At 43.9% G+C, this 23,746-nt stretch overlaps 1 protein-coding gene and 1 non-coding gene across 2 annotated transcripts in view; one reads left to right on the top strand and one right to left on the bottom strand.

Moving 5' to 3' along the window:
• Positions 1-23,746, top strand: part of TMPRSS6 (transmembrane serine protease 6) — a 33,197-nt gene extending 9,451 nt beyond the window's left edge. The window contains exons 5-17 of the mRNA XM_066633968.1: positions 3,851-3,892; positions 5,628-5,832; positions 7,050-7,186; positions 9,761-9,873; positions 11,261-11,370; positions 12,464-12,609; positions 16,176-16,274; positions 17,409-17,522; positions 18,207-18,323; positions 20,202-20,370; positions 21,796-22,067; positions 23,266-23,402; positions 23,585-23,746. Coding sequence (XP_066490065.1) covers positions 3,851-3,892; positions 5,628-5,832; positions 7,050-7,186; positions 9,761-9,873; positions 11,261-11,370; positions 12,464-12,609; positions 16,176-16,274; positions 17,409-17,522; positions 18,207-18,323; positions 20,202-20,370; positions 21,796-22,067; positions 23,266-23,402; positions 23,585-23,746 — 1,823 coding nt within the window. The remainder of the gene's footprint in view (positions 1-3,850; positions 3,893-5,627; positions 5,833-7,049; positions 7,187-9,760; positions 9,874-11,260; positions 11,371-12,463; positions 12,610-16,175; positions 16,275-17,408; positions 17,523-18,206; positions 18,324-20,201; positions 20,371-21,795; positions 22,068-23,265; positions 23,403-23,584) is intronic.
• Positions 22,698-22,832, bottom strand: LOC136657961 (U4 spliceosomal RNA). Its single transcript, XR_010794770.1, has one exon. It is a non-coding gene; the product is annotated as a U4 spliceosomal RNA (small nuclear RNA).

Below are 23,746 nucleotides of genomic sequence, written 5' to 3'. Positions count from 1 at the left end.
TTATTTCCCTTGTCAAAACCATCAGACATTAAAGAACAGCTCAGTATCTCTTCAACTGTACACTGCTCACTTAGCCCATTTACTTTCCCCTTCTTCCCAGCCTCTCATTGCAATACTCTGATTTTGTTCAGTAAAAACACTTCATATCCTGTTGTGAAAATTTCTGAGTAGGGACCTGGGTTTCTCACTGTGTCTTATTAGTGATAGCTGATCCCTTTGAATGTCAGGTTTCCTTCCCCCGCTTTGGTGGTGTTTAATCTGAGTAACGTGTCATTGCCTCCATTATCATCACACTTTCAGAGTTAATGTGTTTTGGTGTTAAGGTGGTGGATAGTAGTGGCTGCAAGTTGCATGGCATTTGTGCAGGGTTCAGCCAGGGTAGGGGTGAAGAGAGGTGAATAACTCTTACCAGTGTTTGGAGGCGGAGTCTATGCCCTAAACCAACTACTATAAGGAAAAGATACTCAGGGCCCATGATAGTGGGATTTAAGGGGTACATCATACCTGGATCTGGGGGGGGGATCAAAAAAGGTGATCAAAGGAGGGCAGCCAGACATTTCCCAGTATCTCAGAAAATGTTTGCTTACACAGTATTTTGTGAAGTCTTACTTCATTCTTACTTCTTACTTCATTCATACTTTGTGTAAGTCTATGTAGTTTTATATATAGTAATTTGTAGAAATCAAGATCTCTTGATTGAAATCTTGAAATCAAAATCTCATAATGATCATATGAAATTATGATCCAAAAGAAACTTTGTTAAAAGTTTAACAAACTTTACCCCGATAAAACAAACCCCGATAAAATCCTCTCAAGGCCCTGATGAGGTTAATATGTAAATCATGCCTGAGGATTTTTATGCACATTTATTTGTGTCTGGAGACTCCAGAGATTTGCAAGAGCCAATCCCAAAACAGTTGTTATAACATAGCAAGCATCTAAACTAGTGTACAGGTCCTTCTGTAGAAGAGTGAGAGGGAGGGAGAGCATGCTTTTAGAAGATATTCTAGGATTTGCAGTTTGAACAGCAAGAGAGGCACATGCCTGTTTATGGGGCCTCCTCTCCCAAAAGCATTCTTTTGAGAGAAGTCCCAGAGTTCTTTATTTCTCATTGGCTTTTCCTATATACAGGCAAGAAAAGCCACTAGAGTATTGCAGTAGGGCATGCACCATAGTAATTAAGGACATTGAGATTTTTAATTTATTATTAACTGTATTTATTTATTTATTTATAACAATTTATTTTTATTTATTTTGTTTATGTAAACAAAAAAGTATACCAAGTTTTACTCACTATGTGGTGTTACAAAGCAGCTTATATTTAAAAAGAAACAAAAACGGAAATACGATAAAATGCAAGCAGTTAAAACAGAAAAGCAACTGCATACAGCAGTAAAAGCCAGACACACCATGGTCCCCCATTAAAACAGTACAGTGTCTGAAGAGCATGTGTTGCTCATGTATAATCAATATACATACATATGTGTTTGTATAAATACTGTACAAATCATGCAACCAGAATCGGAAGCAACTTAGACAAAGGGAACTGAAAGATACCAGTAAGTTTTCCAGTCTTTCAAAACAGAGAAGAGATGGGGGTGAGGGGTGGAGAAAGGTTGTATTATATGTTTGTGTCTGCCCTGGCATAATGATACTTGGATGCTGCAGGGCCTCCAAGAGGAATTTTATCAGGGGGCACAAAATTTATTTTGGGCCCCTTTGCAAAGGGGAGGGTGGTGACGGGTGAGCGGAATAGGGGCAGGGAGGGGCGAAGCAGGTTGAAGGGAGGGTAGAGACAGCTGGAAAAGTCTTTGGAGCCCAGGTCTACCCATCCATGTGGCATCAGTAGTGACCCCAGCATCCCCAGTCATGGTAATGTCCCCAGCATCCCATATGAGCAAGAAGTCTGAGTAGACAGGAAAATGTCAGATCCCAGGAAATTTTTGGGCCCCCTCCTTTGGCTCCTGGGCCCCCCTTTTTACCCTGGGCCCAGGTACAAATTACCCCCTTTACCCCCCTCTCCTAGGCTCTGGGATGCTGCATGTGCCCTGAACTCTCTGCTAGTTTCCTCTAGCCCACATTGCAGACTTGGGGAACTCTGAGTTTGGTCCACATGTGTGCCATAGATGAATGTTATATCAAACCCAGTAGAACATGTTCTCTCCAGGCATTGCTTCCCACACATCCTGCTTGGCGTTAACAGCACCCAGTGCATTGGTACTGGATGTTCCCAAGTGAACTGTAGGAATTGCTTTCTTAAAGAAGAACCAAATCCAAATGTAGGTAGGAAGGGAAAACTAAACAGCAAATTGGGAAAGGGTTAAGAGGACAGGGCTCAGCTGATTAGGGCATCTGCTTAACAAAATTAAGAAATGGCTCTCGAATACAGATTCTCCTTGCTCTCAAATAAAGATTGGAGAGCACAGGAAGAAAAGGACCTTGGTGACATAATGCAGTATGTAGAAGACATCTCCCCTGCCCCCACCACCAAGATGGAAAGATGAAAGATGGAACCCAGCATTAGTTCCAAAGGAGACTTGAACAGAGGTGCTACAGTTGCCTCCAAGGTAGAGTTGAAAGGGCATGGTGGCCAATTAAGTATGTTTATGCAAGAAAATGAAGGAAGTAGATTGAAAGGGAGGTGGTAGAGCCCCCCTCATGGGAGGTCTATGAGTCATCTGCTGGAGTTGCTTTTGGAGAATTTCTTTCTACAGGCAAGGGGTTGGACTAGATGACCATGTGGATCACTTCCAACTCTGATTCTATAAGAGAAAGTTTCCATCCCCTGATAACACGTGAAATTCTGGCCACCCAATGAAGGGCAGTAGCTTCTGTACAAGCAAAAGAATATACTTATTTGTTTAAAATGGAACTAATGTAAGAAATTCACTGTCAAAAGATGTGAAGCTGGCCATTAGCTTAGACAGATATTTAAAAGGACTGGATAAATTCATGGACACAGATTCTACCGATGGCTAATTAGCTGTGGAACTGTGTGGAACTTTCATGTTCAAAAGTAGTCTACCTCTATTAGTCGCTGGGCATGTGCAATATGCATAAAATCAGACTGGGATTTAGGAATTAGGACAAGGATGTTAACAGTGCAATCCTATGCACAAATCCTCCAGAAGTAAATTCCACTGAATTCAACAGAACCTACTCCTAGGAAAGTGCATATAGAATTGCAACCGGGCAGCCCAATCCAAAGTAACTTCTCCTGTCGAATGGTGATGCAGTGGAACCAATATGTCATCTGCTGTATCCTGTGGGGGAGTTTCAGCATGTTGAGGCCTCCTCAGGGTAAGCCTCGCCAGCTGTCATGGGTCAACTCAAGTCTGTTTTGACCTGGAAAGGTGGATTGAACCCAGTAAGGGGGTTGGGATTCAGTGGGCGCTGCTGCCACCAAACCCACCCCTCCTGGGCCTGACTCCATCTCCTCCTGCCCGCCCACCCCACACCGTTCAACCCCTTCCCCATCTTGCTCCCACCCCCTGTGCAGCTATGCCTGCATCCAGCACCCGTCCTCACATGAACCTGATTGCTGATCACTTGCACCGGCACAGTTGCGTTTGCAACAGCCATAGAGATGCTTACACCACACTGGTTCCACTGCTGTAAACAGCCCTAAGTACTGGGCCCATAAGTTCCATTAGACTCCAGGGGAATTGCTTCTGAGGAAACATGTACAGGGCTGTGAGAGGAACATGACTGAAAATGGAAGAGAAGGGAGGAATGTGCCATCCTAAGATGAAAATGTAGCAAAGCACAGAATGTGCCTGTCTAACATTTTAGTTTGCAGTGTCTCATCTGTTTGTCTTTCTTTATGTTTTGTTTTTGTTTTTCCTGGCAGAATCCAGTGTGAGAGACATAATAGTGCTGAAATCCACATTGGGTAGGCTGTTTATTTCTCCCTTATTTTTGAGTTTGTTGCATTGAGGGGTGGGACAGGGGCTGTCACAGAAGGCCTATAAATTAAAATGATGTCAGGAACTGGTGAACTATTCATAGTGTTATCCAGAGATAGACACCGATAACAGTGGTGCTATTTGCCTTCTGTCACAGTGTGGGCTAGATGTTTGCTTTGGGCATGGAAAACAGCACAAGCCCTTTCTCAAACAACACACCCTTCATTTTTCAACTGCCTTACGGTGGATTCTAGCTTTTAAGCACTTTCTAAGCCGGTCAAACGAAGATGATGTGTCTGTGGTGCGATGGGTCTTAACATGTAAATGTAAATAGTCTTAAAATGTAAAAAGTAAATAGTCTTTAAGACCCACATGGGTCTTAAAATGTAAATAGCAGCCACCTGGATCCAGATGTGAGCTCCCCTCTTGGGGCATGTAGCAACTGCAGTGGGAGGGGTCTGATCTGGATTGGAATCACAGTAGGGGAAAAGGGTTTAAACCTCCCTCCCTCCCACCATGGTTCTGATCCAAATCCCATGTGGCTCCTGTTTGCATTTAGAGATTCCAGTCATGCAATAGATGTGTCATCTAGGTTGACATTTGTTGTGCATGTGAAGGTGACCAATGCACGAACCATGCATTGAAATGCATGGCTGTATCCCTTGGTCTGCCTCTCTGTGTACACCTGTACTTGCTGTTGGGTACCGGAAATATGACACTAGAAAAGAGGCTTTTTCTGGTGACTGATGTATAATCCTTGACTAACACTGCATTTAGATAAGCAGGGTACACATCAGTGTATGTTTTAGTTTGCGGTAAAAAAAAAAAAAAGTGTCACCCTTTTGTGCATGGGGTGGGAGGGCAATGGTGTAGACATTGTACATAAACATCTGTCTCAATGTGCCCAATTTCAAAACTGTAAATCTCAAAACAGCTTCAAATGTATGTGGAAGACTTTTTAAAAGAAAAAGTATCCAGAAAAAAAATTACTATGAGAAATTATAGGTTGGAAAAGGGCTAGAAAGAGCTGGAGGATTATTTCACATATCAAACAGCAGCAACCCGGGTTTGCCAACAGGTAACTGTGGCGAATCTCATCTAGCTGAAAAGTAGAATACATATATGCTTTAAATACCTGTTTGTTGCATTCATATTTTATATTTTTGGCTATACATTAAAAAAATGTAATGTATGAAGCAGCTCAGAGATGAGCAGAAAAAGCACCACCAAATCAAAATTAGCACATTTCAACCCCATTGATTTCAATGAAATAACTTGGCATGTGGCTCAGTCTTTTTCACTGAAATCAAGGGATTTAAAAATACTTTGCTTTGGGTTGGATTGTGTGTAAATTCTGGGAATAAGGGCCCCTTTCTAATTTGAGGCTTGGGGCTTTAGCAGGGGTGAAAGAAAACTGGTGCAATGGAAGGACTGAAGATTATTATAATGAATATTTATATATCATTTTTCAACAAAATGTTCAAAGCTCTTTACACAGTACTAGAAGTGAAAAAATGGTTCTCTGCCCCAAAAGGATTTGCAATCGAAAAAGAAATACAAGGGAGGCACCCGCAACAGCCACTAGAAGAGATGCTAGGTTGGGCTGAATAGAGGCAGTTGTTCTCCCCTTGCTAACTATAAGAGACCCTGCTTAGCAAGGGCTAAGGGGTTTTTTTCAGTTCAGTGGCACTCTGTGCAGTTTTTTTTGTCTTGTTCGTTCAGGTTGCTACAGATACAGCTACATCAGGGAAGACACAGTCCTAAAACTGAAGGGCCCAGACTACCTCGCCTCCAGCTGTCTTTGGCATCTTCATGGCCCCAAAGGTCACATGATCAAGCTACACCTGGAGTGGACCCTCTCGGAATGCAGGGATCGGCTGGCCATGTACGATGGAGCCGGACCATTGGAGCAGCAACTCATCACTTCGTAGGTAGCCTTGATAGCATAAAAGCATGAGTGGCAATGGGAAAGCAGCACCACTGTCAGAGGAAGGGAGTGAGTTCCAGGAGAAGGGAGGCTGACCAAGGAGAGTAGTGCCTAGGAATTAGCGTACACACTTCCTTGCACCTCACTCTCCTGTTACTGGATCAGCAGCTAAATGGAAAATAAAATCTTCCTATCTGCTCTCACCATGCCATCTGAGAAAAATGTCAATTCCAGGAAAGCACTGAATTCCAGGGGTTCTTATTAAAAATCAAACCATAAATAGCATCTGCATGGCAAAGAGACATGACAATCCATTCAATTAACCATGAACACGGACCAGGCAGACAAAGGGTCAAAATGTAAAAGAAAAAAGGAATGAAACAAAATGTGGAAAAAAAGGTGGGGAATAAAATTACAAGCAGGCTGATGGAAAACGCCTAAATTTGACTAGAAAGCACAAAGACGTCTTCATCAAATGAATGCACTAACCAGTAACACCCAGCAGGTAAGGCTGGGATGCTACTCAAAATTCCCAGTCCACAAATTCCCCCCTCCCCAACATGCAGACCCTATTTGCTAATGACTTACACTTATCCAAGGAATTACTGGGTTTTGCACTTGCAGGTAAATGTGGGTGCTCTTCTATGAATGGATCACTCAGGCGACTGGCAGAGAATGACAGACTTCCTGTGGGCTGGAGCTTATATAACTTTGCTTGGATGATGTTATCGAGTTACCTGATTGGAGGAGTGGAGCCCATCTGGGTCCCTCCATCCCACCCCTTGACCTAGATGGACAGGTTTGGCTGCCCAAGACAACTCTGTTGCAAAGCCGAATAACTGTCCCAGACAGGAAGACAGCCCCTGAATCCACATCCAGCACATGACTGGGGAATGGAGCTTCTGCATGCTACATTAGCATGTGCTCCTCCTGCATAGCCTTTAGTCACTTTCTCCCAACAATAGATTCTTATTTTCTTGTCTCTTACCCACACATCCCATGCTCTGACACTCATCACCCATATTTCCCATACTCTGACACTCTTCATGTCGGTCATTTCCAATGCAACAGACACACACAGTATAAAGGTCCAAATAACTGTCTCCTGTTTACTTTTTTTCTGTCTCCTGCTTCTGCTTCAAAGCCCACCATGTTTCTTCCACATCTGCCCACCTGATCAATCCCCACATCACCTCTGTTTTTGTTTCCTGCCTCAGGCTGTATGGCTGCAGCCGTCAGGAACCTGTGGTTGAAGTCCTTTCATCAGGTCCTGTCATGTCAGTGGTGTGGAAGAAGGGAATGTACAGCTACTACGATCCTTTCATATTGACTGCTCGAGCTGTGCCTGAGGAAGGTAAGCAAGGATCTTGGGGAGAAAGAGGGAGCATGGAAGGCCCTTGCCAAACCATTTGCTTCTCTTCTAAATATCACACATATTTTTACAATGCTCTTTTCAGCTACAGTGCCAGGGGCCTGGCCAACTGGGACACATACCAAGGGCTCGTAGCCCTTGTGCTCTGTGCCACAGTGACCCTGCATTTCAATGCTAGGAATGATCATCATCACCTTAGGCCTCTACCGTTGATTCTGGTCCCTGGGCAGCAACCCAATTGGCCAAGAGAGATGGGGAAGGAGGAACTGTCCTCGTAAGATTTCATAGACACTTCTTCCACCTCTCTGGCCAAACAACTTAATCCCAGAGGTTCTCTGTACCCAGAGGATCTTGGAAGGAAGGCAAGATGACGGGTTGGTGGCAGCTTCTGATCATCCACCTGCACCACTGTCATCAATGACCCAGGTAAGCAGGAGAAGGGGGAACTGGAACGTGAAGGTTCCAGTTGGAGGTTTCAGGAGGTTGGAGGAGGAAGAGGGAAGTCAACAGGGAATATGATGGGGAGGACGGAGGAAGAAAGCCATGGGTAGTCCCCCTATTTGTATGAACACATTTGCGCAGCCCAAATGCGTCAAGGGTCAGTGCAGCCTGGCACTCATCAATATCATGATGTAGCGCAACTGCTGCTTAATGGGGTACAGCCAGGGATGGCCCAACCATGAGGCTAACTGAAATGGTCATCTCAGGCAACAGATTGGTTGGCGGTACCCATCTACATGATTGCCTACACTGCTCCTCCTTCTATTTCCTGGTTTGGTGAAGGAAGAAGGGGAAAGAGGAAGAGGAAATATAGAAGGGGTGAGAGCACTGAGCTATAGCGCTGGAGAGTGGAAGGAACAGAGGCTGCCACATCATCAGGTATGAGGAGGCAGCATTTGGCCCGCTGCCTCAGGTGACAGGAGGGCTTGGGCTGGCCGTGGGTACAGCAACATTTCACAACTAGTTTGGCACAGAAATTCTCTACTGTTTCCCAACTAAAGTAAAATTAGCCGTTGCGGCCATAGATCAAAGCAACCACATGGGACAGAAGATTGTGCTGTAATTATCCATACTAGGCTGTGGGCAAGAGAAGAGAAACTCTTAATACTGTGTAGCCCAAATTTGGAATCACATCTGCATTCTGTCACAGATGAGCTACAGTAGCTCAAGAGAGGAGCACATGCATTGAACGTGAAAAGGTCTCAGGTTCCCGTTGAAACAATCTTAGGGAACTGGAAAAATGTTTCTGCCTACTGTAGAGCTGCTGCCTACCAGAGAGATAATACTGGCCTAGACAGACTAATGTTCTGACTTTGTAGCGATGCATAGACATGATGCTAAATCCTAGTTTCACAGCAAGTAGATCTGTGGAGAGCCGAGCCTCAATCTCTTACATTCCCTTCTCTTTTATGTACCTGGGGAAGTCATTGACCACTTCCACTTTCGGTTTAGAACTGGCGGCAGTTTCCTGTTATTTCCTAAATTGCTTTACTGTAACCTTGGTTAGTTCACAAACCAGGATGAAACTGTGGCTTCAGATCATGGTTTGTGAATTAACCATAGTTAGGATAAGCCAGTTTCTTGGATCCAGTTGTGACTGAAACTGTGACTGATTTTAAAATAAAAGGTGTAGCTTTCAATTCTTCTCCCTGCATGTGAAAGAGGAGGAAAAGTATAGGGGCTTTTCATGAGCTTATGAAACTGAGGCTCATGCCATGGGGAGGAAATGTGCGAAGGATGTCTCAGATGTGCATTATTTAGCATGGCTTCTCCCTAGTGATGATGCATGCATAACACTATCCCAAACTACCAGCTATCAGCACCCTGGTATGTTCCAAGATTCCAGTTATTGGGAGAAACTCTGCATGTTCAGCATTTGCCTCTATAGAGGAATGCTTGAATGCAGGGAGATAGTAGGGGGTGGGTCTAATGCTTGCATCATCAGTGGGGGCAGGGCTAGTGTACTGTACACATTCTGGAGGAACCCCACTGAAGTACCTAAAGGGGCTTGTATCCGCATGCAGACCAAGGCAGCTTTCTGTCTTTATAAGATAAGCTGCACTGGAAGCCTTGTTGGTTGAAGGGTGGGGTGCAAATGCTTAAGAGCACAATCCTAGCCCACTTTCCAGCACCGACACAACGGCAATGCATCTCCATGGTGAGGGAACACACATTCCCTTACTTTGAGGAGGCCTCCATGAGTGACATCCAACTGCAGGAGGCAGCACACTTCCCATTGGGACAGCTATACCAGCGCTGGAAAGTTGGTTAAGATTTGGGGCTAAAACAGATATCCTCAACAGGATGATGCAAAATCTCTCAAGTCTGAGGAAGAATGGTCTCTCAAAATTGATGTTATGGACCCACCAGTGTCAACAGAAGACCCATCATGGTCCCTCACCCAAGCAAGATTTGCTGAGCGTTTCCCAGAGGTCCACAACCCAGTTTTTCCAACTGCCCTCTCAGCAGCTTCTCATCCTGAGTCAGAAAATCAAACATGAGCCACACTTTTTTTTCTGTAATTCAGCTGGCACAAGAATATTTCTGTCTTTTCAGCTTGCCAGATGAATCTGACACTGCAAGGAAGCCTGGAGTTGCAAGGGAACATCAAGACTCCTTACTACCCCAGTTACTATGCGCCTAATACACAGTGCACTTGGCACATGATGGTGAGGTTGTCGTGTTCTTTCCTAGATGGAACTGAGTTCTTTGTACTTATGCCTTTAAAAATAAAACAAGTACAAGAAAAGTTGTATTGAGATAACCCAAATCTTCTATTATGCACTTTTAAAAACCTGTATTATTACATTTTATTTCATTGTCCCTCCAAATATAGCTCAGGGCAGAGGCGTAACTTGGGCGGAGCCTGAGGGGCACTTGCTCTGGTCGTGATGCCAGTGGGCACATGATTGTCCCTTAGGTTCTACTCTAATTACGGAGGAGGTGCTGGTGGCTTCATGCCCCCGTTCCTTCTTCTGTTGAGGCTCACCTAGGGTGCAAGGAAAGGTGTCTCAAGGTAAGCAGCACAAGGCAGTCATTTACAAGTTTTCCCTGGAGAAGGAGGGAAAACATCTTCACACCTCTTGTTCCTTCTCTGTGGAGGCTCCCCTCATGAAACGGGTGGGAAGCCACCACAGCAAGCAACCCCTCCTCCAAGGAGAACCCGGAAATGATGTCACTGCCCCATGCACCAGGGTAATGTGTTACGACTCTGGCTTAGGGCACCACTATTTTATCCTTATAACAAACCTGTGACTTAGGCTGAGAGGGAATGGCCCAAAGTTCATGTCTGAGTGGGAATTTAAACAATGGCTATTAGTCATGATGGATACGTGGAACCCCCTGGGTGAGACACAGACAAAAGCACCTAAAGCAGCAAACAAAAAATGCTGTCTGAAACAAGAATGTCATGAAACAGCACAGATTGGCCGGCGCTTCCTGATTTTGCACCTTTTCCTTTTATTCTAGGCATGGCAAGCACCATGCACATGGGTGTACATATTATTTCATGTTATACACAGGTGTATATGTTATTTCTACAGCACCACCCACATACATCATGCTTTACAAAGAAAAAGAGGGCAGATCCCTGCACCGAAAGGGATTACAATCAGGACAGTGTCACAAAGCAGGCAAGAGAGGAAGGGAAGCAAAATGGAGGCAGGTGTAAACAAGGGAAGAATATGCTATTGCTTCCGTTATATGTTCTGAAGTTTCGTTGTAGTGTGGTGTGGGGATTAGGAGGTTGTGCCAAAGGCATCTTTGAAAAGATGGGTTTTAAGAAAGAACTAAGAGAGGAGGCATCATGTACTGATGCTTTCACTGGGAAAAAAGAAACAAAATTAGATAGACTTTCAGGGAACCCCAGGATTTCTTGGAGCAGTTTGAAAACTATATTTATGTCAGTGCTTTCCCCACTTGACATATACTCTATCTTTCCTTCCTCCCATGACCCGTTGATCTCAATTCTCTATTCAAGGCTGATGGGCTCAAAGGCTTTTTTTCTTGCCATGATGTGAACTCTGTTCTTGGATAGCCCTATTTCTGTCTCTGCAGGTCCCCTCTCTGGAATATGGGGTTGTCCTTTGGTTTGATGGTTATGCTCTCAGGAGACAGACATATGACCTGCCATGTACTCAGGGACAGTGGACCATCCAGAACAGAAGGTATGGATACATGCGTTTTTGTCATTACTTTCTTCATGTACAGGCCAGTTTATATCTTACAGGGTTAGCATTCGCTCCAAGGCTTCTATGTTTTGTTTTGTTATCTCTACAACACATCTTTTAAGAGGTAGGTTCTGGGAAATGTTCTCTCCCTCTGCTCCTACTGCAGCATCTCTTATGTTGCTTTTGGTTCTGGTTCTCCATGTTTCTCACAGCTTCAGGACAGACAGAAAATCGAGCTGATGCAGTTTTTGGTTTCATTGCATCTACATGCCAGAGAAATCTACAATTGTTGAATTTCTACCTGTGTTATAACTTACAGACACCAAGCCTGTATCAGAAGAAAGAAGGTTCAACTACTAAAAGTATTTGGGGGTTCTCTTGCTATGACAAAACATGGCTGTACTGCTTAAAAAAATAAGTGGAGAACTTGCATTTACATATGGATAAACCTCAACAGAAATTCTAATTGGAATGGGTTTCACTGCTGGTAGACCAAGCAAAGTTCATTCCTTTTACTTTTTCGGAAATATCATTACTAAGGAACTGAATTTAACCTGAACCCGAAAACCAATACCAAGGGTCTTTTTGGTGAACCAGAACTGAACCAAAACTCAAAATCTCTTGGCTGCTTTGAGCCTGAATCAGAATAGAAATCCTGAAGACAAAGCTACTTTGAATGCTCATCAGGGAATCAAAGCAGGGTATAAATTTTTCAATAAATAAATAAAACATGTTAACCAGTTCAAAATAGGGGGTTCAATAATCAGACACTCCACTTTCACTAGAGCGTTTTATTTTCCGGGGGGGTTTTATTCATCTCTTGTAAAAAAATTCAAAAAAAATAAAGCAGTTAAAAAAAAAAAATTTTTCCTAAAGTTTAAATAGTTATAACGGTATTCTTTGCTTGCAGTTACATTGCAAGCAAAAGAGTTTGATATTATTCTGAATTGGCTCAAAAGCAGGTCAAAATGTCTGAACTAGTTACAGAATCATTTTTCAAGTTAGCGTCTGAACCAGAGTGAAAAATACAGACAACTGGAAGCGCATTTGACCATGACAACATCAGTCTCTCTGCCCTTTTTTGTATTAGACTGTGTGGACTACGGACTTTGCAAGCTTACGCTGAAAGGATTCCTGTAGTCTCCAGTGCTGGTGTGACTATCAACTTCACCTCTCAGATTTCCCTAACTGGGCCTGGAGTGCATGCGGCTTACAGCCTGTATAATCAATCAGACCGTGAGTACAGCCCTCTCCAAAATGCTGTTCAGCAGCTTAGCATAGTCAAATGTGCTGGAAAATCACGGAGTAGTGCATCTTCCTGTCTTGATTAACATGAATTAAGGGCCTTTCATTATAGTTGTGGCTGACAGACAAATGGGTAGGCAGGTGCTTGACAAAAGGATGTTAATATTTCTAAATGACAGAGGAGGTTTTCCTTAATGGCCTAGAAATCTCTCTTTCTCTCTCTCTCTCTCTCTCCATCCTTCAGAATGTGACACTTATAAAAACTAGTGGGAGAAGCAGAGACACAGTTTGTCGCAAATTTGAGTAGAGAGAGAACGTGGGGGAGAGTGAGTTTAGAGCTATGATTGATTGATTGATTGAGACCTTTATTGGCATAAAACAATTTCCCGGAGATAGAAACAATGAACAATATAAAATGCACACAGTAAAAACATGAACGTAATTAAAAAACATCAAACATTATACTACTGTACTCAGGGCACAAGATAAAGCATGTTGGGGGGGGGAATTATGGGTTATCCCATTTTAACAAATTATTGGGAATGAGAAACTAAACTCTAGCACAGTGTAACTCCTGTAGCTTTGTTAGCTACATTAACTATTATGCACCTCATAAACCTCATAGTTTAGAGCTATGAATTTAGAGGAATTGACACAGCTGGAAAGGTTGCAGTGGCGGGGTGGGGGGACTGAGGTAGGATTGGTGGTTTTGCTGCCTGCTTTCATCTCCTTCCATTATACTTTGCTTTCATACCTATAAATAAAACATGTATGATAGTACTGAGCCAAAAAATTCTTCTTGGAGATCTTGGGGATCCCAGAAGAAGGGGGGGTGGGGTATGTAAATTGGGATGGTTGCAACAGAAACGTGAGAATTTCTACAAAACATTTTTTTAAAGGAGGGAACTACTATTGCCTGGTAATGGCTTTCCCTTTTTTCCTCCAAGTTGTTGGAGGTCATGGTAGAGCTCTTCATGGCAGCTGGTTACTCCCTCCAATAGCCAAGGAATGGTGCCACCTCAAAACATATTCATATTTTATCTTACAAAGGCAGCCCAGTGCTCTCTCATCTAAAGGAAATTTAACTTTATAGCAGTGGTTCCCAAACTTTTTCGACTGATGGCTCCCTTGACCTAGTGGGCCATTGGCCATAGCTCCACATTAGGGCTACAATCCTATACATTGTATAGGGTGGCAGATTTTTTTTTGTGAAAATTCTGTGAGTCCCCAGGCTGGCTTTCACAGCTCCCCGGGGAGCCACGGCTCACAGTTTGAGAACCACTGCTTCATAATGTTACCCTTGGACTTCTCAGTGTTTGGGAGAATTAGAGAGTATTTAATGCTGTTATCTAAGACATGACTAGAATGCTTTTCAGCTCATACTAGCACATGGTGTAAACATGGATGGGGTGGGGAGCAGGACAACAGTGGCATAGTGCCCCTGGTTTGAAAAAAATTGCAGTTTGTTAGCTAACTGCTTTGAACAGACCACAGTTTCCCGTACTTGGACAAAATGGTAAACTGTGGTCTGTTCGAATCATAGTTAGCGAACAAAATAGGATCTGTAGGGTTACATCAGGTATTGGCAACCTTCAGTCTCAAAAGACTATGGTATCGCGCTCTGAAAGGTGGTTCTGGCACAGCGTCTAGTGTGGCTGAAAAGGCCAATCCGGGAGTGACAATCCCTTCCACACCGGGAGCAAGTGCAGTCTGTCCCTGGTCTGTCTCCCTGGCTATGGGCCTTCCTTCTTTGCCTCTTAGCCTCAGACTGTTGGCAAAGTGTCTCTTCAAACATGGCCATGCTGCACAGCCTGCCTCCAAGCGGGCCGCTCAGAGGCCAGGGTTTCCCACTTGTTGAGGTCCATCCCTAAGGCCTTCAGATCCCTCTTGCAGATGTCCTTGTATCGCAGCTGTGGTCTACCTGTAGGGCGCTTTCCTTGCACGAGTTCTCCATAGAGGAGATCCTTTGGGATCCGACCATCATCCATTCTCACGACATGACCAAGCCAACGCAGGCGTCTCTGTTTCAGCAGTGAATACATGCTAGGGATTCCAGCACGTTCCAGGACTGTATTGTTTGGAACTTTTGCTTTGAAAGGGTTAGAGTAAGAAACTAGTATTTCATTTCCTTCCTCTGTTTGCTCTTAGTTTTCCAGCTTATTAACTACCTCCCATTGAACTTCCACTGATGAACATTCTGATATAATTCTGCTTGTTTAATTCTGCTTGTATAATTTACGCATCGGTAAAGCAGCTACCACGTTTTCCAGACTCTCTTTGTGAGTCTTTTTGTGAGTCTGGTCCAACAAGAAGCTGATGGAACATACCAAGATCCAGGTCTACAGAGCTTGCGTCCTGAGTATACTTCTGTACTGCAGCGAGTCATGGACTCTTCGCTCACAACAGGAGAGGGTTACATCACATATTACATTTCTAAGTGTACAGCTACCAGTGTCAAATATGAATGAAGCAAATATGTATCCTATAGGAACACTCACCAGGGAGCCTGATTGACTGCAGCAATTCGTTAAGTATACATTTGGTGGCAAACCAGGGTTTCTGATAACCCAATCCTATCCATGTCTACTTAGGAGTAAGTTCCATTTTAGTTAATGGGACTGACTCCCAGGTATGTGTGTATTAGATTGCAGCCTTAGGGCCCAATCCTATCCAACTTTCCAGTGCCAATGCAGCTTCAATGCAGCCCCCAGGTGAGCGAACAAACATTCCCACACCTTGAGGAGGTCTTCATGACTGTCCCCCCACAGCAGAATGCAGCACCCCTCCCATTGGCACAGCAATATCAGTGCCAGAAAGTTGGCTAGGATATGGCCCTTAGTGTGCAAAGTGTGGTGGTTTTAGGATATAAACTAAATGGACTGTGAATGAGGGTTACCTGTGAAAGCCCTGCCTTTTTGGAACTCATTTCAGATCAAATATTCACCACATGCAAAAATAAATATTCCCGCTGCCTTCATATTAGAACCAAGCTACTCCCCACCCCCTCCCGAAACCCTGCTGTGTCAATAATTCAACCAGTTTAATCAAGTGTGAACCCTACATAAACACAGCTTACAAGATAAATGTATAATGTGTAACATATATAAATGTATAACAAGTATAACTCTAAGTCACTGGTCTTTAGCTCCTGAAATGCATTTGAAGTGTAATACTCTTCTTAATTAAGCACCCCTTTTGGGGGGTGGGTGGGAAGGCAGGGTAGAATTGTCTAAATAAATAAATCACCTAATACTACATGGACTAGATAGAGTTTTCTGGATTTGATTAGTGTCCTGTTGCATGAATCATGCAGTGCAAATAGATCATGGTCTAGAAAGCCTGCGTTCCTCTCTTTCATTTTCATTTCATTTTCATATTCCAACATTTTAAAACTGATTCATTTATTTTTAAAATAAATAGCCTGTCTTTGATTCCAAATATAATTTGATGTTGGTTCAAAGCACTAAATTGCAGAAAATTACAAATTTAATACGAGCAACATATGAATTGAGCTTGGATTTAGCATTCTCGATAAAATAGCATTTTATTTTAAACAGCATGCCCCAGAGAGTTCCTTTGCTCTGTGAATGGGCTCTGTGTTCCAGCCTGTGATGGGATCAAAGATTGCCCCAATGGATTAGATGAGAGAAACTGTGGTGAGTGGCTTCTTCTTATTTCCACCAGTCCTCCCTTGATCCAAGATATTGGTCTGCGAAACCAAAAAGAGAACTGGAAGAGACAGAAGAGCATCTAAGGGCCAGACTGTACTAGATGGAACTGCTGTGTGTGTCCTCCTTTCCTCCTGCACCACCAAAGTGGATGATTTGAATCAGAAAAGTCTTACCCTTTGTTCTTCCACTGATTGCCTGACTTAAATCCATCCCCATCCAGTTGCTATTACCACCAATAGATTTTCTCCTTTACGGTTAAAAGCACTGTGGGGAATTGAAGTTAGGTGGGTACTGTGGCAGAAAAGCCACTCAGACCCCAATCCTGTGACCAAGCAGTGCTGGTTCTCTAGCACAATAAAGCAACGATAATTTAAAAAAGAAAGAGAGAAGCAATCAACTGCTGAAGTATGTGATATGTAGGCCACTTTAAATGGATCCCTGCTGCAGCTGCTTCCACAAGGCAAAGCTCGGGCACCAGACTGAGACATTCTCAGTTGTTGCACCACTGTGTTGTACCACCACCACAAACCCTCCTGATGCTGACAGGAGACTTCTCATTAGAGACTCCTAATGCACAGTTCACTGTGGGGAGAGAGCCCCCATAGGCAGCGATTCACAGAAGCTACCAGGTGATCTACTAGGTAGGTGTGTATCAGCCCCTCATGCAAGCTAAACTAGAGCCTCTGCAAGGTAACTAGCTTTGTCATAAAGAGACGGTTTTTGTACAATAGGCAAAAATTCACTACTTTAAGCTATCAGATTTGTGCCACAAAGGCATAGTTCTCAACTGATAAGCACCACCGGTTCAGAACACTGGCACATGGAATTATGTGAGACTATTTGACAGCAGCTCTACAGAGCCTCAGACAGTGGTCCAGAGGCATGCAAAATATGAATTCCCCCACTGAAGTTTGGCAAGGGCCAGGCCTGGAGCTGATGGCTTTGTTGCAGACATGCAACACATGCCGTATTATGCAAACTGATATGGCTGTCTTCTCTGTGCTAATGGCCCATGGATTTTGTGTTGGTCATAAAATGATCCCTTTTCAATGTGAGCATCCCCCCCACACACACACACACTTCCTCTTACTTACTCTTCTTATGCTTTGAAATTGCCAGTATGCCCCGCAAAGTTCCAGTGTGAGGAAGATAGCACGTGCATAGAGTACTCCAAGGTCTGTGATCAACATTTGGACTGTGTCAATGGGAGTGATGAGAAACAGTGCAATGAAGGTAAGGGGGCAGGTCTTTCAGTCAGTACTGGAGCACTGGCATCCGCCCATACAGGGTATCAGTGACATTGGATCTCTTCTGAGATCCTGTTCAAAGTGCCTGTGAGTGGCGACAGGAGGTGGGACCTGATCCTTAGGACAAGTGGTTTATCTAGGCTATGGCAGCTATGGGCACATGCCCTGGGCGCCACTTGAAGGGGGTGTCACAGAGGTCAGAGTGGAGAAGGAACCAGTTACAGACAGCCAGATCACAAAGCTGTCACCACCACCTCATGTTTTGGCGCCCCCTTCAAGTGGAATCTTGCTGCTGGACTGCCCTGGCTTCTCCCCTGGAGCTCACCCTCCAAAGGAGAAGCCAAACAGTGCAGCAGTGAGACTGCCAAGCTGCCCATTGCCAATCTGGGAATAAACCTGGAACTGATGTTGCAACATCTCAGGATGCCACAGCCCTTAACACCCTGACACCTTGATATTCCATTGCTTAGGACACCCTTTCTTTATTCATCCCTAAAGCTCCTGCTCTGATGATATTCCAGTACAACTCCTTTTTTCCTCTTTAGTTTTTAATGATATGTGCTATTGAAGTGCTTGCTTTCATCTGTTAGTGCTGTACCCTTCACCGTCATTATAAGAATGGAATTGATGCTTCTCGTTCCCTTTCACACCCTCAAATATGTATTTCCAGGAGTTCCCTGTTGCCCTTTCACCTATCGGTGTGCGGATGGGAGCTGTGTGAAGAGACCCAACCCTCAGTGTGACACAATTCCTGACTGCAAGGATCGGTCTGATGAGATGCACTGTGGTGAGACATGAATGGGGAAGAACTACCCTAGTTAAGAAAAGTACAGGCAGCCAAGACAGAGACTCTCTCTCTCTCTCTCTCTCTCTCTCTCTCTCTCTCTCTCTCTCTCTCTCTCTCTGCCAGAGGGGCAGTGGAAAGATAATTTTTTCCTAGGCTGACACTATGGATTGGTGTCAGAAGGGATCTTCTAAGTCAGGTGAGCATTATTCAGAGTTGTGAGAGCAACTTTCATTTTTCCACCAATCATGTCATCACAGGAGTGGCAATCAGTGAGTGACTAAGCAATAAACAGTGGCAGATAATTTTCTTTTCCTTGCAATGTTGTTTGCTGTCAGGAAGTTGGAAACTTTTTGCTGCCTGCTGCAAAACACCTGGAGGCCTCCCAATAGATCCCACTGTGTTCTGCCCACCTTTTTTAAGGGACATGGAACATGTTCTGCGATGAAATGCACATCTTGGAGAGTACCCAAAACACTTGATTCACTGACTGTGATGACAAATGGCTATTTGTGCAGAAACTCTAGCTAGGCAAAGCTTGCTTACAGAGAGGAGGATATACAGATGGCATGAACTGTTATAAAATTAGGGACTTGCTTGTTGAAGAGGACACCTGCTAGGAACAGTCATAGTCATCTCTGAAATGCAGGTATTTATGAAATAAAACACAGTTCCAGTAGCTATCTCCATGTCAAAGATGAAGTACTAAGGATTGTGGCCTCTAAAGCCATGGCATGAGTTCATAGCTGTGGCAAGATTTGAACCAGAAACTTCTGTATTTAGCTCTCACACCACCTCATTGTCCATACCCCTGCTGAAAAGTTGTATTACTATTACACTGTAAGCATCCACAAACAAAACAAGGAAAATAACAGAGGAACAAGTCCTCATGCAGTGCAATTTAAGCTATATGCAAGATTTCTTGTTTACATTCTTGCAGTTACATTGTTTTCCCTTAAAGGGGGGGATGTTGTTATTCTAAGAGTGACAGTAGTTCCATCTTTATGATTTCCCACAGTCTCTCACATGGCATTCATTTATTCATTTGTATTGTCTGCCAGAATCCCCTTATCCACTTTTTATTATTATTATTATTATTATTATTATTATTATTATTATTATTATTATTAACAGTATTTATATACCGCTTTTCAACTAAAAGTTCACAAAGCAGTTTACAGAGAAAAATCAAATAACTAAATGGCTCCCTGTCCCAAAAGGGCTCACAATCTAAAAAGATGCAAAAAGAATACCAGCAGACAGCCACTAAAATAGACACTGCTGGGGTGAGGTGGGCCAGTTACTCTCCCCCTGCTAAAAAAAAAGGAGCACTCACTTGAAAAAGTGCCTCTTACCCAATTAGCAGGGGTAACTAATTAGCAACTTTTTCTTGCTTGTTTTGTTCCCAGTGTTTTGCACTTAGAATGCAAAGCATGGTTAAGCACAAGCTTTTTCAAGAAGCCCCAGGAGGAGGACCATGAGATAAAGGGAACCCCCACCCCCCAAAAATTGTACATAACTTGCTGCTCCTAAACTCTATCCCAAATTTGCTGCCTAAAGTGGGGGCTTTGGTCTGCCTTGGCCATGGTTCATCATGTTACAAAGGAAAACCTGAAGTAGGCTTTTCTGTAGCCATTAGTTTAAGCATTGATATGATTAGTTTAAGCATGGATTCGTTTAAGCATTAACTATGATTAGTTAAACATATGATTAGTTTAAGCATTGATACAATTGAGCCATCCTATCGGACCCAAAGATAAAGATATAAGCAATAAATTCAGTGAAACCCCAGGAAAAACCAGGCAGTGCACACTGTCCTGCTTCCTTGCCTTCCCTCTAGAGGTCCTTTCAGTCTTTGAGCAATTCCTTCTCTTTCCTCAGGCTGCGGATCTCAGGCCCCACTGGACCGTATTGTGGGCGGTGCTCATTCAGTAGAGGGGGAGTGGCCATGGCAAGCTAGCCTGCAGGTCCGGGGGCACCATATTTGTGGTGGAACACTGATTGCAGAACGCTGGGTGATCACTGCCGCTCACTGCTTCCAAGAAGACAGGTAAATGGTGATGGTGGGAAAGATGAATTAAGGGAGTATTGAGGTGACTTTTCAAACTAATTGCTGATCACCACTCACACCTGCTCTGTGTCCCAACCCAATTTTTACTTTTTTTATTGTCTACTTTTGCTAGGCACTGTACAAAGAATTACAGTCCCTGCTCCTCAAGCTTACAATCTGAAGAAACACATGGCAATTAGGGAGACTGTAAGCATGAATTGCTATCCAAGCAGGGTCTGTTTCTAAGAACATAAGAGCAGCCCCACTGGATCAGGCCATAGGCCCATCTAGTCCAGCTTCCTGTATCTCACACCGGCCCACCAAATGCCCCAGGGAGCACACCAGATAACAAGAGACCTGCATCCTGGTGCCCTCCCTTCCATCTGGCATTCTGACATAGCCCATTTCTAAAATCAGGAGGTTGCACATGCACATCATGGCTTGTAACCTGTAATGGATTTTTCCTCCAGAAACTTGTCCAATCCCCTTATAAAGGCGTCCAGGCCAGACGCCATCACCACATCCTGTGGCAAGGAGTTCCACAGACCAACCACATGCTGAGTAAAGAAATATTTTCTTTTGTCTGTTCTAACTCTTCCAACACTCAATTTTAGTGGATATCCCCTGGTTCTGGTGTTATGTGAGAGTGTAAAGAGCATCTCTTTATCCACTCTGCCCATCCCCTGCATAATTTTGTATGTCTCAATCATGTGCCCCCTCAGAGGTTTCTGGGCAGAGGTTAAAAATGAAATGCTGGTTGTCTAACAGGAGTAGGACCCCACTCTCCCCCAGCCTAACTCTTTCACCTTTCTCTCACCCGGATTACCAAAAGTAATCCAAAGATTGTTACTTGTGTCCCCAGGATTATGGCTATCTCGCTTGACTTGCTGCTGCTCCAGTCTCTCTGGCAACAGGGCAGTACTGGGGTTAGTACAGATCTCCATACTGCCTTAGGGTACGCATGGCTTTTAAAAAAAGGATTAGACAAATTCATGGAGGGTAAGGCTACCAAGAACAGTTGACCTTAAGAAGTTATAGTGAAGCATCGCTATGCTGAAGTTGTATACCTCAGATTACTAGATGCTGGAACAGCCAGAGTTGTTAACTAGAGATAATCTGATCAAGAGGGCACAGTGATGGATTCTCTGGAGCATAGTTTGTTGGAGACAGAATGCTGGACTAGACACACCTTGGGTGTGAGGCAACCAGGTAATTCTACTCTACAGATGTCAGTTTGCCTCCACTGGGCACGGGGTTGGACTTAGATGAGTTCTAAGGTACCTTCCCACTCTGACATTCTGTTTCACTGGTAGGGATGGAAATAGGTTTTAAGGTCATCTGCTCTTTCCAACACATTGTCCTCCCTCACCATCACAGGAAGATTTTGTGGAAAGAACCCTTTCCCCCCTCCTTTTTGCTTTGCAGGCTGGCTTCCCCCACTGTCTGGACTGTCTACCTTGGCAAGTATTTTCTGAATGGCAGCAGCCAGAATGAGGTCTCCTTCAAGGTGAACCGCATCTTGCAGCACCCCTACTATGAAGAAGATAGCCATGATTACGACGTGGCACTGCTCCAGCTCGACCATCCAGTCATCTATTCCACAGTCATCCAACCCATATGCCTGCCTGCCAGTTCCCACCTTTTTGAGCCTGGGCTTCTCTGCTGGATTACTGGGTGGGGTGCAGTCAAGGAAGGTGGTATGTGCAATGTGTATCCTGTTACTATATATAAAAAGGGCTCCCTCTTTGAGCATTGAAAAAGAATCTGGTGTTGCCGAGGTTCTCTTGTGATTCTGGGCCACCATTTTGTTCTTTCTAGAACAAAATGCCTATAATGCTTAGTTAGGTTAGATTATCTGGCCAGTCACAAACTAATTCAGCAGTAGCATAAGGTACCGTAACAGGCTAAGAGACAACATGCGGTAATCTGCTTCGCGGAAAAATGCTCTCATGCTCCCTCTAGTGGATCTTTGCATAAAATCAGGCAAAAGTTCTAATATATTACAATAACAAGCTAATCAGCCGCTCAGTCATCTGAAGAAATTGCAGCAGTTTTGCATAGATAAATGTGGGAAAGTTATTACTGTTCCATGGGAAAACATTCTAGTTGCATGGGGAGGAATCCAAGCTCAGAATGCTTTATAGAATCAACACGTCTCCAAAGCAAAGGCTTTTAGCTTGTGGGTCCAGAGGCCTGCATTTGAAATACTGAATGTGGTGCAGTTCCATTGTTTTTTCTAATTTCCAAACCTGTGAAATGTGCTAAAAGTCTTGATCTTCAGAACTGTTGGGTTTTTTTTTTGTTTTTTTTAAAAAGCAGACTTCTCAACATTTGTGTGTTGTTGTTTTTTAAAAAGCCAACAGTTCTGAAGATCTTTTAGCACATTTCACATTCACGTTTCAATTAGCAATAATCATGCCTCAGATTAACCTCATTGGCTACGATACAGAAACTCCAAAGACCACAAGTTTTGATTTTTAAAAATTAATTTGGAAATTAACTCAGCACTCCCCATCATAAAGATGTGTCCCACACCGGTTGGAAAATGGGTGGCATGACGGGTATTTGCAGGTCTCTTCTGTGGAACTTGTATGTCTGTGGAACTTGTATGTAGGCAGGGAAAGGTGGTCTGCTCCAGAAGCAAAACTGATATACCAGTCTGAAAATGATCAGGCCCCGAAAGAAAGCAACTAGAGATAACTGTGTTCCATTCTCAGTTTTTGGATCAAACAAGAGAAACAGAGATCATAATCCCTAACATCTTCTGCACAAGCCCTTTTGCACATATGGAGAAAGGTTTGAATTGTAGAGAAATTCAGATGAACGAGGGGAGGAAGATTTGCTCTTTCATGGTTTAGCTGGCTTAGCAGTGCTAATCCTGTGCCCCACCCTCAGGTCCCACCACCAGCGTCTTGCAAAAGGCAGAAGTTCAGCTTGTGCAGCAGGACATCTGTAACGAAGCCTATCACTATCTGGTCACACCCAGAATGCTTTGTGCTGGCTACCCTGATGGAAGGAAGGATGCTTGTCAGGTAATTTTGAGTACTGGTTTCCCTCGTGCCCAAATGACTACCCAAGTTCTGGCTGCCTGCATATTTGCATGTAACTCCTTGCACGGTGAGAGTTGCTAAGCACATTCCTTCCACCTGCCTCCTTCTTCATCAGAACAAGCTTCCTCCTGACCTGATGGCTGTCTTTCATTTCCCTTTCCTAGGGTGACTCTGGGGGCCCTCTTGCTTGCCAGGAGCCCAGTGGCCGATGGTTCCTAGCTGGCCTGGTGAGCTGGGGAATGGGATGTGCACGTCCCAATTACTATGGCGTCTACACCAGAATCACCAGCATGATGGGATGGATGAAACAGACAATGATGAGTTGA

This window comes from Tiliqua scincoides, chromosome 7 (assembly GCF_035046505.1).
Source record: "Tiliqua scincoides isolate rTilSci1 chromosome 7, rTilSci1.hap2, whole genome shotgun sequence".
Classification (NCBI taxonomy): Eukaryota; Metazoa; Chordata; class Lepidosauria; order Squamata; family Scincidae; genus Tiliqua; species Tiliqua scincoides.
The sequence above is the reverse complement of the archived record's forward strand: the minus strand, read 5'-3'. Positions and strand labels throughout refer to the sequence as shown.